This window comes from Colletotrichum costaricense (assembly GCF_030867565.1).
Source record: "Colletotrichum costaricense strain IMI 309622 chromosome Unknown Scaffold_3.1, whole genome shotgun sequence".
Taxonomy (NCBI): Eukaryota; Fungi; Ascomycota; class Sordariomycetes; order Glomerellales; family Glomerellaceae; genus Colletotrichum; species Colletotrichum costaricense.
Genome location: NW_026848232.1, coordinates 1,010,753 through 1,025,447, shown reverse-complemented (window position 1 = coordinate 1,025,447; position 14,695 = coordinate 1,010,753). Strand labels below are relative to the sequence as shown.

At 54.4% G+C, this 14,695-nt stretch overlaps 4 protein-coding genes across 4 annotated transcripts; all 4 read left to right on the top strand.

Moving 5' to 3' along the window:
* Nucleotides 1-3,455: 3,455 nt before the first annotated feature.
* Nucleotides 3,456-4,963, top strand: CCOS01_03154 (uncharacterized protein; the record flags this gene model as incomplete). Its single annotated transcript, XM_060451340.1, has 4 exons — nt 3,456-3,530; nt 3,607-3,798; nt 3,851-3,930; nt 3,994-4,963. 4 exons carry the CDS (start codon nt 3,456-3,458, stop codon nt 4,961-4,963), a joined length of 1,317 nt encoding a protein of 438 aa, XP_060317605.1.
* Nucleotides 4,964-5,192: 229 nt separating this feature from the next.
* CCOS01_03153 (uncharacterized protein) lies at nt 5,193-6,143 on the top strand (the record flags this gene model as incomplete). The annotated part of the gene is made up of 1 exon (XM_060451339.1): nt 5,193-6,143. One exon carries the CDS (start codon nt 5,193-5,195, stop codon nt 6,141-6,143), a length of 951 nt encoding a protein of 316 aa, XP_060317604.1.
* A 2,204-nt stretch (nt 6,144-8,347) lies between these two features.
* On the top strand, nt 8,348-10,635 carry CCOS01_03152 (ATP-dependent metallopeptidase HflB; the record flags this gene model as incomplete). Its single annotated transcript, XM_060451338.1, has 2 exons — nt 8,348-10,117; nt 10,168-10,635. The coding sequence occupies 2 exons, from the start codon at nt 8,348-8,350 to the stop codon at nt 10,633-10,635; spliced, it is 2,238 nt and encodes a 745-aa protein (XP_060317603.1).
* A 1,410-nt stretch (nt 10,636-12,045) lies between these two features.
* On the top strand, nt 12,046-13,084 carry CCOS01_03151 (short-chain dehydrogenase; the record flags this gene model as incomplete). The annotated part of the gene is made up of 3 exons (XM_060451337.1): nt 12,046-12,169; nt 12,241-12,571; nt 12,628-13,084. 3 exons carry the CDS (start codon nt 12,046-12,048, stop codon nt 13,082-13,084), a joined length of 912 nt encoding a protein of 303 aa, XP_060317602.1.
* Between the last annotated feature and the right edge of the window lie 1,611 nt (nt 13,085-14,695).

Genomic DNA, 14,695 nt, shown 5'->3' with positions numbered 1-14,695 from the left:
TCCTCGCCGAGAGGACAGACCCCCGACTTTGTCCGTTCGTTAGGGAATTGCGGCCGTGGCTGGCGGAACCTCCACCACCACTCCCACCACCAGAGCAGACCAGCGCCAGCGACGCAGCAGCAGCAGAGAGACGTCGTGGAAAAAGAAACGCTCCTCACATCTCATCTTCAACACCGCTCGTCCTCACCTCACAGACGCGCTCCCCAACCGTCACCTCAGCCCTGCTCATTCTCCATCCAAACCAGCACCGCTTTCCCAGGGTCCCCCTCACCAAAAGTCATCACCAACCAGTTTTTATTTTTTGTTCATTCCTTCTGGTGCTGTCATACCGTACAGTGCAGTATCTACATACAGTACCATACCCGTCTCTCTCTCTCTCTCTCTCTCTCTCTTTTTTTTTTTTTTTTTTTTTTTTTGTATCAGATCTCTCTTCCTTCTTTGCAACATAAAGCAAACTTACCCCCTCTTCTCATACACCTTGCCAACGATTACCTCCACGGGCAGGCGATCTGAGAGGAGAATAGAAACTAGAGGCCCTTGCTACCGGCATACCTAGAGCGTCTCATCATTACTCTGCCACCTCGACTCGTCACATCGGGGCCTTGTTTCTTCTTGAATGCTTTTCGAGCTGTGTACATCTTGAGGGTCCATTGGCCTACGGATATCACTCCCACTCATCACCCGTTTTCCCGCCTCCTTGCCCTCAGGTGCAGTTGAACTTGCTCGGACACTGGGGTTGTGCGGACTTCTCGGTCCCGGCATATAGCCAGCGAACAGCAGCAGCAACAGCAAAAGTAGACATCATTCAACCTGCGGGTGTGTGTTTGTGCGCTTGCAGTTTCTCTCTCACTCAGTCATTCCCCTCAACTCAAATTCCCCATCCGCCGAATACAAGCCGCCAGCAAACATCTATTCCTTCCAAATTCTACTACTCCTTCTATCCCGTTTTCCGGACAGTCAGCCAGAAAGAAACGTATAATATATTTATATCGAGGCTATTCCGTTTTGAACGTCTGCGACCTGACGCACAGAACGACTACCTACTCCCCCGTTCTAAGGATCGCCACGCCCGCAGGGCCGTCCGCCATCTAAGTCTGGCGCGTGGTTTCTCCTCTCGGTTGATCTAATCAATTTCTGTAGCAAAACCAGGCCGGCCCTACCTTGCCTGCCAGCGCTCGAGCGTCTCCCACACCAAGGCCCGCTGGCGAGGACGACGCCGGTTACGGTACATGCCAAAAGTCACTCGACCTACCTTACCCTTACCCTCCTCCTCCTGGTACTCCTCCTCTCTCCTCCTCCCTCACTCCCACTACCCTACCCTACCCTACCGGTACCCCTGCCTTGCCTCTCCTCTCTGTTACCCGTCTGCACCGTCGAAAATAAGAAAGGGCCCAATCGGTACTACCTCAGGTACCTAGGAGCGTACCTCACTCCACGCCTCCACAGCTCTCCTATCCCCCTGCTCAGAATCCATACCTCGTTCCAGGGGCCCCTGGAAGAGCAACCTGCCCGCTCCAGCAGAGCAGAGAAGCACCACTTCTTTTTGAATGTAATGCTATATTGCTGCCGATAATATATACCTTCATCAGACGCCTCACGTCTTTCGCTCATAAAGCAACGCCTCCACGATAATCTTGGACTGGCCTGCCTGCGATCGTCTCCCTTCTGCCCCTTGTAGTATAACAAAGCGCCACGACCTCTCACATACACCAACGACACGCACGCAACTGCACCTCATCTCAACTTCCCACATTGTTTCGTTTCTTCAGCCAAAGTACGCTGTTGCGTTTGGACTCGTCTTGTGCCGGGCATATCCCACTCGTCCTTGTCGTTCCTGAGGATAAACTACATTCAAACCAACAAGACCGTATCGTCACCGTCGTCATCCTTCATAAGTCGACTAAACAACAAATAACAAAAACACCAAATCTGTCGTTCACTCGCCAGTTCTCCACCACGACACACACTACTCGACTCTCACCACAGACACCAAGGTTTCTCCATTCCCGGCTCACCGTCGTCGACACTTGCAACATCCTGGCATCTCCCAAAGTAGCCTCACCACACACCACGAGAATAGAGAGAGAAGAGCCTCAGACGTCCTTCCTAGTACCTTCCTTCGGCCCCCCACTTGGGTGATTCTCGCGGTCCGTCTGTCTAGACCATCTTGCAGTGGATCCTCTTCACCTTCGGAGACCATCAAGAGCTCTGTGCACACTTCTGCGCGAGTCGTTGAAGAGAAGCCAGACGAGAAAATAGAAGCAAGGAAGCTGCCGGTAGAAGACTCGAGTCTGTTTCTTGTCATCCAGACACCCCTCAAGCAAGAAAACGACGCCAGTCGTCCAAGATCCGCTTGGTCTCCCGTACCTGAGCGCTCAGAGGTTCGACGATCGCATTGTTCCTGGTGGTCACCATTATGCTTCTAGTCTCGGAAACTTAACACACGCCGGCCCTCGACACTTGGACTTCGAAACAAAATACACGGCAAGCCAGCCCGAACTTGGTTCACCCTTCTTATCTCATCCGCCGCCCGAAGAAGGGATTGTCCTGCAAGCAACATCAGCACTTCCCACCAGTTTGCGCTCGACCACTCGCAACAGATCCTCCAGTCAGGTGGCTAATTTTCATCGAAGACGGAGAATTTTAGTGCCTGTGCACCAGGACCCTCCCACCTTCTGGTACGTCCACACTTGTGGCTGTCTTAAAGAAGGCTACTCCCACCCGCTATGAACTCATTCTACCTCCTGGCCTTCATCAGTTCGTCGTACCTTGGGTTATCTTGAGCTGATCGTTTCCTACCAGCTTCACTCCCCTTCCTCTCTCATACTACTTACTACCTTACTCTCCTTCTCACACACCTTAATCTCCATCTCTTTCCCTCAACTCAAGAGGAGTGTCAGCTTCCCCGTCACAGCCACCACGCCTGATTAATACCAACACCCCCGACCAAGCTCAGGCCTCTTCTTCCTCCTCCTCATCTTCTTCTCTCTTAAACACCGTCCGTCCATCCTCCTCTTCCATTGTTCAACGTTCCTGAACGCACCGTCGTCTTCAACGCTTCGAACACTACTCATCTTCGGCAACCTTGCGCTGGACGCCGCACCCGTTCTTGTCTCAAGTCGTCGACCTCCTACTTCTCGGCACACATTCACCACCCTTGCCTTCTTGTCCCAACCCATCATTCCTTGAACGACGATTCGGGAGTCTGCATACACAGAACCCGCATTGAGCATCCCGCTTAAGCAACGTTCCGAACCAGGATAACATATCACACACATCAACGCACGCTACCCTTGCTTCTTCTACTCCGGACACCATATCAGCCCAGTCCCTTCATCACCCGATAATTCAAGACACCTTTATCCCTCGCCGCGGAAGTATATAAGTAGTACAGCTACTGCACTGGTCCGCATCTTGGTAATCCCCATCCAAACACACAAATAAAACCCAAAGAAATGGAACTCATGGAGCTTGTCGAGAACGAGCCCACTGCTCGCCCCTTCCAGTGCGACTGGCAGTCGTGCAACAAGGTGAGTCCAGAAACACGCCGCCACTCGGCTACGGCTGTGGTGTGACATGGACGGATCTAACTTCGACATCTTGTAGAGCTTCAACAGGAAGTCCGATTTGCAGAGACACTACCGCATTCACACCAACGAGCGTCCCTACTCCTGCACAACGCCCGGCTGTGGCAAGAGCTTCATTCAACGGAGTGCTCTGACTGTCCACATCCGTACTCACACGGGAGAGAAGCCTCACCAATGCCAGCACATTGGTTGCGGCAAGCGATTTTCTGATGTATGATTTCCTCCTGACAACGGCATGTTCCAACAGGCACTAACCTAAGAAGTCTTCGAGTTTGGCCAGACATCGCCGTATTCACACTGGCAAACGCCCTTACAAGTGCGCCCACGATGGCTGCCTGAAGAGGTAGATCTCTAGCCACCAGGCTTTCCCTCCACTTGACGGAGTTGACACTAATCAACTGAACAGCTTCTGCCGCAAGACCACAATGGTCAAGCACCAGAGGAGATCTCACCAGCGCGGCCTCCACCCCAACGAGCTCTTGGACGACTGCACATCAGACTCCGACAGTGGCGAGTCTCCTTCTACCCCGAAGCACGCCGGCATGCAGTGGCCTCCTCAAGGCGTCATGGCCATGAACCACCCCGGTATGGGTCACGCAATGCACCGAGCTGCCTCATTTGCCGACTTCGGCCAGCACATGAACGGTTACCCTATGCCCCAGCAGCAGCAACAGCAACACTACGGCGCGCACCGCCACAGCCTTTCTTCCGGCGGAGCACACGAGGTCCACGGTATGGTACACGACCAGCAACACCCTGGTGTACACATGCTGCAGCGAACCGCCAGCATGGGCCAGCACTCGTACTACGTGACGGAGCAGGGCAACCCGGGTGTCGCTACCATGAACACGGCCATGCCCCAACAATACGGACAGGTGCCCCGGCAACAACAGCCGCAGGTTGATGTGCCGTACTCTCAACCTGGTATGAACCAATCCATCCAAAGCAGCCCGAGCAGCTTCTCGGCAGCATCGGGTAGGAGCCCATCCATTCAGGAAGGGTTTTATACTCACCAGCCAACCCAAGCAGCCACATATGCCCTGCATCATGCCTCCCCCGTCCTCGAGCAACAGCAAGCCGGCATGGTCGCGTACCCGCACCAGCAGATGCAACAGCAGATCCATACCCCCCAACCGATCCCGACTCAGGCACCGCAGCCTCCGCCTCAGCAAGTCAGCCAGTACGCCTCACCGGCACCCCAGGCCCAACCCGAAGAGTACTGGAACGGCGTTCCGTACCAGGCACCGGTCGAGGTTGCAACAATTGGCCAGCTGCCGACCTACGGCTCCGGCGTGTACGACCCTTGGGGTGGCCCCAAGATCGAGTTCGAGGATCCCTCGATGCAGCTCCCGTCCGCACGGATTGAGAACATGTAAGCGCCAGACACCATGCGACGATGGCTTCCGCCACGCCAGGCATCTGTGCCTTCCGATACCAAATCATCATTTCCATCGGTGCCTCGTCTCGGCGCCGCTTGCTGTACCACCACCGGAAATTTTGACGTCGATTTGATTTTAACATATTCCCCCACCTCGTTGATTGTAAAAGAAGGAGATACCACGCGGGCTCCACAGAACCGAGCTGTCGATTGTTGAAAAGAAGAGGATGAGCCTTTTGGACGCCTCTAGGCCCAGTGCCCCGCCACGCCTGTCATCCCTCCCTTGGGGCAGTCTCAACGGGCCAAAAGGGATCCAGACGAAGAGAAACACAAGGAACAGAAAATGTCAAATCAATCCCCCAAAAGCATACATCAAGTTGGTACTCTGTTTTCTAGGTTTCAACACTCACACACAACCCACTGCCGGCATACTTCGCAATGCCGTTTGTAATCGTCAAATTTGTCGAAAAGGGACGATCGCTGGATCTGTCGCTTCTCCCGCCTCGATTCACTCCGTGGCTCTTCGCCTTCGGGCACCATTTTCTTTGTCAAGCACATACTATTACCCCGTCGACTTGGAATATTTGCATCTGTTTTCATCCGGGATATATCATTGGTGGTCTTTCTGTCGCTTCGCGTTTATAATTTCGTCTTTAGTCGGTCGGGTACTCGTGGGGTTTTTGGAGCTTGGTACGGCGGTTTGTGCTGTCTTATTTAATATTTTCTTTTACAGTTCTTTCACTCCTTTCTCATCGGGGCGTTCATCGACCATGTCGACTGAACATGTTCCCGATGATATGATACAACGAAAGCATAACAGCCGGAGCCGGTCGGGCGGATGGGGGAAAGCCACTGGCATGTTGGGAATCATTGGACGATATCCGAATCTTGACGGCCCTTTTACGACCTTGGTGGAGAGGGTGAAATCGCATGGGGATGGGAGGAGCAGGACAATAATGAGGATGGAAGGAGGTTCAGGGGAAAAGGGAAAGAAAGGGGACCGTCATTCGATGCCTGATATACGAAAGGCTCGGTCGGGTTTGGCAGCTTTGGAATTTCTCCGTTGCTTTTTCTCAAGGCCTCACGGCGCGACCCGGAAAACAAAAACATTCCCTGTAACAACAACAGCACGAAGTCGACGAATTCTCCTGTCTGGTGGTGGGCGGCGCATTCCCTAGAACAGATTCCTCAGGGGAAGGGTTGACGAAGAGGGAACAACCGGGAAAAGGAGGAAATGGGGGGCCATGAGGAGGAATAGGGGACGACGAGTCGTTGTGCATATGTAATTTTATGTGTTCCTCCCCTTGTGTATTGTGTGCTGGATTCAAAGGGGAAATGAGAAACAAATGGGATAGTTTTGGGAATTGATACCTGGTCAGTCAGAACGGAAAGAAATAAAAGACTTTGTTGATCAAAATCTTGCGGTCCAAGTCGTCTCTTTATATGATCATGAGTGGATGAGTGGGATGAGGAGAAGAATGGCGAAAAGAATTGGCCGAGGCTAAGAAGGGGGACGCATGACCAGAAGACGAGCTGATGGGCTCTTAGCTCTTAGCCTGTGTAAGTGAAAACTTTGAGAGTTGTTTAGCTGTTGAACCGGTGACACGTTGCCTTGCAGAAGCGTCTGCTTTAGTTCAAGGGGTGTCTGCATGATTGTTCGTATTTGTTGGTGTTGGTGTCGGTGGTAGTGGTGTTGAGATTCTTTGGTTCCGATGGGTAAATTGTTTGCAGCCTGGATTGGGAGATTCGGTCGGGTAAGGTGAGATGAGATGCGTGAGGGTGGTGATAAGAGACGGCGTTGTAAGTCGTGCGCTTGGGAGGACAGGACGGGCTATTCTGGTAGCTGGGGATGCAGATCATCTGAGATGGTGAATGGAGATGAGAGCTGAACTGAGTTGAGCTGAATAGATGTATTAATGGTCTTGGCATTTCATGGCTGTTTTTCTTCTTCGGCCATGGAGGTCTTTTGAGTCGGTAAAGAGGAGGATTGAGTTATCGTCCCGTGTGACTGGCGACGAAGTGTTGGATGCTTGAGAGACGAAGAGCTGGAGGTTTGTCAAGGTATAACTGGGGGATTCTATAGAAAGTTTGAGCCCGGATGATCCGCTCGTGACATCCGCTGATCTCCGGGATATCCGCGCTACCCAGTGATGCTCATATCAGGTGTGAAAATATGAGAGACCGTCGCAGCCTCGTGAGTTTATTCTTCGCCCGGTGCTGCTGATGTGAGAAATCGGTGGACGGTGCTGACGGAGATTTCAAGACCCGGCTTCGTTGAGAAGGGAAGAAGAAGAACGGAGGAAGAGAGGGAGGTTTGCTAATGGATGATGGGAATGAGGGAAATGGGCGAAGAAGGAGGGCGTTTACAGTTACCAACTCATGGGGGAAAGGGCGCTTAATCCAAAAAATTGATCTGCAGTTGTTTGCTCTGCATGCGGAAGAATGCATCCATTTCCATTCCTCAGCCAGCTGCTTCTGGCGATGTGTTTCTAGGGGTCTGAATGGGGAGAGAGAGGGAATTTTATGATTGGCTAGAACCTTATTGGCCAATCATGTTGCTTATTTCCGACATCCTGGGAGAGCATATACTGACAGAGGTGACTTCGCACCGGAAATTCGCGAGAGATGGAGAGTCTTTCCTAGATTGAATCAGATATTAAATCCAGAAATAATGAAACATCGATACTGGGATTCTGGTCAACTCGAGGTCAAACTACGATCACCTTCAATGCTGAGAGAGAGAAACTGGTGTAGTTGAACTTCTGATTATTAACCAATGACATGAGGTTGAATTATGCCCCTGCTCGTCTCCAATGGACCCCAAAGGCTTTGTCATCATTCGCCGGATCGGTCTTTCCCTGGCACCGACAAGTCGCGACATTCTAGAATCTCATCGACGTCACGTGGGTATGAACCTGGGCCTTGCTGCTTTCCCCGGTCGCGGCGCTTCGGCAGGGAAAAACTCGGAAGGCAGCACCGCAATGTCGTGGTCAATGAATAACGTCAGCTAAGGTATCCGTAGCGCATTTCGCCTCAACATATCCATATCCCGCCGCCCCGTCGCCGCTCTCAACAAGACGACGAGTCAACCCTCGGCGCGAACCATGTCATCTTCATCACACCTGCACATACGACGTCGATAGTAACTGAAGAAGCCTTTTCTTTTCTTTTCCTTTTCCCCTTTTCGGTCTCGTAAGGGGAGTGCCCCTCTGCAGAACCCTTTGTTACCATCACCAACTCGGCATCAAGCAAAACCATCTGCTCTGACGAATACGCGCTCCAGCCTACACCGCGCCTTCCCGGCTACCCCAAAGGCATCATGGCCTTACGCCCAGCAGCGCTGGCGCTAAGTGCGACCAGCCCACTGCTCCGACGGGCAACGATGCAGCCCGCGACGATGCAATCCGTCCTCCGGCTCGCGACCTCCTCCGCTCGCCCGACCGCCACCACCTTCACTCGGACCCCCGGCCTGGGCCTCGCCCTCCAGCTCCAGCAACAGCAACATCAGTACAGACTCTTTGGAACCAACAATGCCATCTCGCGCAACCTTCTCGCCACGAGAGAGTCGGCAGCGAACAGGAACCCCGGCAGCGCGACCGCGCAGAACGCATTCTACCAGCTCCTCCTCAAGGCCAACATGCCCGCCATCGTCATCGAGCGCTACAACTCTGGCCGGTTCGCGAGAAACGATGCGGTGGATCAGGCATATGCGCAGGCGATTGGCATGCAGAGCACCGGCGCCGTCGGCGGGATGGGTGGTCACGACCACCTGCCCTCCGCCTTTGGCAATGTCGGCACGCTCGGCGGCCAGGAGTTGAACCAGCAGTCCCCCGGGAACCTGAGCCAGGCGCAGCTGCAAGCTGTTGGCCAGGCTCTGGCTGCGAGGTCGCGCGACTCGAACATGGCTACCGCAAAGGTCCAGGGCAATGGCCTCCCGACCAGCCCGCTGCACGTTGTTGTAGACGAGTCATTCGGTGGCGTCATCTTCCGCTGGGTCAAGTTCGTCTTGTGGTTCTGTCTCTTCACGTATCTCAGCTTGGTCGTCGTCACGATGCTGGTCGAGGGTCTCAACCTCTTCAAGCGACCCGGTGGCAAAGTGGACAGCGAGGCCAAGGCCGAGAACCAGACTACCCGTTTCGCAGACGTGCACGGCGCCGATGAGGCCAAGGATGAGCTCCAGGAGCTGGTCGACTTCCTCCGCAACCCCGACAAGTTCTCCACCCTCGGCGGCAAGCTTCCCAAGGGTATCCTGATGGTTGGACCCCCCGGTACTGGTAAAACTCTCTTGGCTCGCGCCGTTGCCGGTGAAGCTGGCGTCCCTTTCTTCTACATGTCTGGCAGTGAGTTCGACGAGGTCTACGTCGGTGTCGGTGCCAAGCGCGTCCGCGATCTCTTCGCTTCCGCCAAGTCCAAGTCTCCCGCCATCATCTTCATCGACGAGCTCGACGCCATTGGTGGACGCCGCAATACTAGGGATGCCGCCTACCACAAGCAGACGCTCAACCAGCTCTTGACGGAACTGGACGGTTTCGAGCAGAACAGCGGTGTCGTCATCATCGCTGCCACTAATTTCCCGGAACTTCTCGACAAGGCTCTTACCCGACCTGGACGTTTTGACCGCCACGTTACCGTTCCCCTGCCTGATGTCCGCGGCCGTATTGAGATCCTCAAGTACCATGCCAAGAAGATCAAGGCCGCCCCCGAGATCAACTTTGAGGCCATTGCTTCCAGCACTGGCGGCCTCTCTGGTGCCGAGCTCGAGAACATTGTCAACCAGGCTGCCGTCCGCGCCAGCAGGCTCAAGAATGCTGCCGTCTCCATGACGGATTTCGAGTGGGCCAAGGACAAGGTCATCATGGGTGCGGAGAAGAAGAGCATGGTCATCAGTCAGAAGGAGAAGGAGATGACTGCCTATCACGAGGCCGGTCACGCCTTGGTGTCTTTCTACCATGAGAGCGGTCCCAACAAGCTTTACAAGGTTACCATTTTGCCTCGCGGCCAGAGTCTCGGACACACTGCACACCTTCCTGAGATGGACAAGTATTCGTACACGACGAGGGACCTCAAGAGTCTGATTGAGACCTCTCTGGGCGGAAAGCTCGCCGAAGAGCTGGTCTATGGCACCGACAAGGTGACCACCGGTGTCTCAAGCGTAAGTTAACCTCGACATCGACTTGTGGGATTGGCACTAACAGTAAGCAGGATCTCAAGAATGCCACAAACCTGGCTTTCCAGATGGTCGCTCTGTACGGCATGTCTGCCAAGCTCGGCCCCGTGGAGTACGGCGAGCGCTACAACCAGCTCAGCTCAGAGACCAAGGCTCTCATCGAGTCCGAAGTGCAGCGTACCTTGACGGAGTCATACGAAAAGGTGCGCGAGCTGCTCACATCAAGGCGCAAGGAGCTCGATCTCCTGGCCAAGGCCCTCGTCGAGTACGAGACGCTGGACAAGAACGAGGTAGAGAAGGTCATTCGCGGCGAGAAGCTTCTTGACCGCACGCCCATGCCTCAAGGCCCTATGAAGGTGCCTGCAAGCTCGGGCGTTGATATCGGTCAGACGATTCCCCCGCCGTTCCCTCCTCCTGCCGGACCCGCTACGCCTCCGCCGGCGCCACCGCCACCTGCGACTTCTACGGGTGGCATCGCTCCTGGATCCAACCAGAAGTCATGACCGGAGCTTACCGTACGTGACTCTGGTCAGGACCATTATCAACACATTTTGTTTTCACGGTTAGCATGCGGTAGTGCGAGGGCCGAGTCGCGGCCCGTTGGGAGGCACTCGCATGGACTTACAATGTATCATTTTACGGTACAGCATGGCAGGCGTTTACCAGAAATTAAAGAATTTGCGATTTCATTTGCCTTTTGGAGGATAACCAGGAAAAACGAGACAGGCCTGGCTTTGGCCAACACAGCTTGGTCAACGTGCTACTGGCCAAAGGCGAAGAAAAGCAGCAGGGTCTCTCGTAAGATCCGCTGTGCGCACGAATAACACTCTCCCCTCACCTGGGGCTTCGATACGCCTTCGCAAATTAGGGCGTCGGCCTCGGACATAGATTGGGTTGGCTATACAGGGAGGGCAAGACCGACTCTGTTAGGGTTTTAAAACTCCCCATCACAGCGACGCAAGCGGACCGTTCTCTACTTTAACGGGATCGGCAGCGGCTGGACTCTGTAGAGTCCGGCCACTTGATTGAGTGTGATTATTTCGTTTGTAGAATTATGTAAATGAAGCATTGCCCCGTACGCTGATAGAGCAGCCCAAGATCGTGACTGTCCAATCTATTGCTTGATGTTGAGGCTCTGTCAGGTTACTGAGGATAGGAGGAGCATTGATATTGGCATGAAAGCCTTACAGTTGAATGCGAGTAAATAACGCGGGAACACGTTAGAGCCGAGTGATTGTCAGAGCGAGCTCGCTGACAGAAGAAAACCGAAATCCGGTCCTTTTTGATGACTGAGTATTCGGAGCATCTTTCCAGCGGTTTGTTGAAAACCGACGATCAACTTTTTTCCTGGTTGACCGCCAAGGTTACTGGCCGTCTGGTCCAAGTGGGATGACCTGGCAATGGACGGATATCGAATGCAAAGAGCACAACGACCCTTACTGGTTGGCAGATAGCGATGGACTTGAGAAAGGGGCAGCCCACAGCGGGAGAAGTGGTCTAGAGCCGGGCCGGGGATTGTGTCCTCCACTAACATCTGGGGTAAAAGTCCCCATCGGCAGCGGCACCAATTTGGCGGGGTACGTTGTTCCAGCTGGGCAGCTGGGGGGAGCTTTCGAATTCCCCGGTGAGCCTCGGTTCGGTCCCCAATTCAAGCTAGAGCTCCCTCGGCCTCCGCATCGTCATTTCTCCTCCTCCCGCTCCCTGCTCGTCCTGTTCCTCCGCATTTTAAATCAATCTTTAACATATCTGTACTGCCTGCGCCGCATATTTGCATTGCCATTTAATCATTATATCCAAATAAGCTGCCCGCCTTGTTTCCCCGTCTTCTTTCGTGTAAATTAGTTCTTTCCTGGCTGAATTGACCTCATTTATCCATCAATCGAAATCCCATCATCACCATCAGCAGCACCACCATGTCGGACAAGGCGTCGGAACGGCTTCAGGCTCTGGGCAAGCAGCTCGATGCCCCTCCTCCTGTCAAGATTGCCGGGCCGTCTGCGGCGCCTCGTGTACCTGGCAAGGTCGTGATTATTACAGGTTAGTCGAACGCACGTCACGCAGCAGCGGCGGCGGTGGCAGCAGTAGACAGACTGACAATCGAACCCCAGGCGCAAACTCTCTCATGGGTATCGGTCGCGCGTCAGCACATCAATTCGCCGAGAACGGCGCCCGCGCCATCTACATTTGCGATTACGCTGACGACAACCTCGCCTCTCACAAGAAGGAGCTCAATAAGCTGTACCCCAAGGTCGAGGTCCACACCCGCCAATTCGACGCTGCCGAGGAGAGCGCCGTCAAGGAGGTCGTTGCCCACGCCATGACAACGTACGGCAGACTGGATATCTTCTTCGCCAATGCCGGTATTACCGGACCTCATAACCTGTTTACCGATATCTCGTCGGATGACTTTATGCAGAACCTGCGGACGAATACGTTGAGGTAAGTGTACTTACTTGCCTCTGACACCTCTTGTGCTAACAAAAAAACAACAACAGCGTCTTCCTTGCCGCCAAGCACTCCGCCCCCGCCATGCGCAAGACCTCGGCAGACAAGCCCACCCCGGGCGGTAGCGTCATCCTCACCGCCTCCGTAGCCGGCATCCGCTCCAACGCCGGCACGACGCCGTACTCGGCGGCCAAAGCGGCCGTCATCTCCGTCGCGCAGACGTGCGCGTACCAGGCGGCCGGCACGAACGTCCGCGTCAACGCCATCTGCCCGGGCCTCATCGAGACGGGCATGACGTCGCAGATGTGGGACCAGGCGCGCGCCCGCGGCACGACGGGTCGGATCGGGCAGATCAACCCGATGAAGCGCGGCGGGCACGCCGACGAGATTGCGCGGGTGGCGCTGTTCTTGGGCAGCGACGAGAGCAGCTACGTCAACGGGCAGGCGTGGGCTGTCGATGGCGGGTTGAGCGCGGGACATCCGTACGTAGTTGGGAAGCTTGCGTGATATGTGAGTGTGAGAGAGAGGGGGAGAGAGACAGAGAGGGAGAGCGGCGTTGGCCGAACTGCGTAGTGGTCAACAAAATTCTTTTGTGTCTTTTGCCAAGTCTTTTTCTCTTCGGGATGTGTACTTACTTACCGATGTGGGCGATAGGCACTTGTTTGAATACATCATTTCTCCCGAGGGCAAGTTTGAAGGAATCGTGCCTGCTTAGACATGTGAAGCACGTCAAGGAACAGGCGATCCAAGAGGGGGCTGGGCCTTGGAGGGGGTCAAAAGGTGGGCGAAAGGTGGACAGAGATGGTGGGCGGCCGAGGTTATCTCTGGCCGGCTTCTGGGGCCGGCCGCACAGATTGGAAGGAGGTTAAAGTAATGTGGGCGAGTTCCCAGGTTCTTTCAGAGCTCTAGATCCTCCAAGGTGGACTTTCGGTGAAGGAAGCTCGCCGCTCCTGTGAAGTCATTGGGCCTGGAAGCACGTCCAGAGTTCGAACTGGAGAAGGAAGGGGGGAGCAGAGTCGCATTGACTCCTCTTCGATCAACGGGGAGCATTGAATCGTTGATAGGGATCTCCAATAAGCTTGAACGGGTTCGGACGCCATTACCACTTTCCATCCTCGATGCCCATCTTCCGGATTCCTCTTTTGTGGATAGGCCGGACGGAATCCATATCACGATCACGCAAGCCATACAGATTACAGACTACTGTACATCTAGACTACGGGTATTATCCACCATATTCACCTAAGGCCCAAGGTAGGCAGGCCAGGAGAACTAGCTGCCGTCTCCGCATCGCCATACAACGTCGTTCATTACATTCACTGCCGTTCTCATTCGCCCATGACGCGGCCGCCATTGATTGCAAATCCCACTTTTCAAGGGTTGGTGCTAGGGGGACGGACAGCATTCAAGCATAAGTGGCTTTGAGGTGCGGATGCTTTCTGCATGCCACCGGAGGCTCATCGACGGCCGGCTCCACAACCATAACTACCGGGAATCGCAACCATTCCGAAGTAGTCGTTTAATACTGCAGTATGCTTGGTCAGGCTGGAGTCGCTGGATTCCTGGACTTTGCCTTACCTCCTCAAAGCTCCGAAAGATGAAACCCACCCAAATTGGATCTCCAGGCACGTCTGTACGCCTTTGGTCAAGAGATCTCTTGGCAGAGTGTCGGGCCGCGTCATGGGGAAAAAGGGAGCACTATCCTCCTTCCTCCTTGATCCAAACGTATCCTCCTGTTCGTGGTTTGGTTCCATCTGCAGGAGTCGAGAAGGGACTGTCACTGTTCTTTTGTTTGTGGCCCTAGGAGTTTTCGGCCGAGCCACGTAACCACTTCCCGGCCGTTGCCCACATTCCGGATACGCCATCCCAAACCGCCGCTCCCCGGGGGTTTCCCAAAGGACCCCACTCACACCCCGATCCCCGTACCACCGTACCTTGACAATTGAACCACACACTCACATTGCGGAACGGGAGAAGAGAACCAGGACCGTCACATTTTTTGTGTTTTTGCCAAATGACCCAACGCAATGCAATTGGAATTGCCTCTGCCTTGATTGGATGACGCATGTCTTGGACGTCCGAATAACCCCCCGACCCTTGCGACCATCGGCCGTTCGC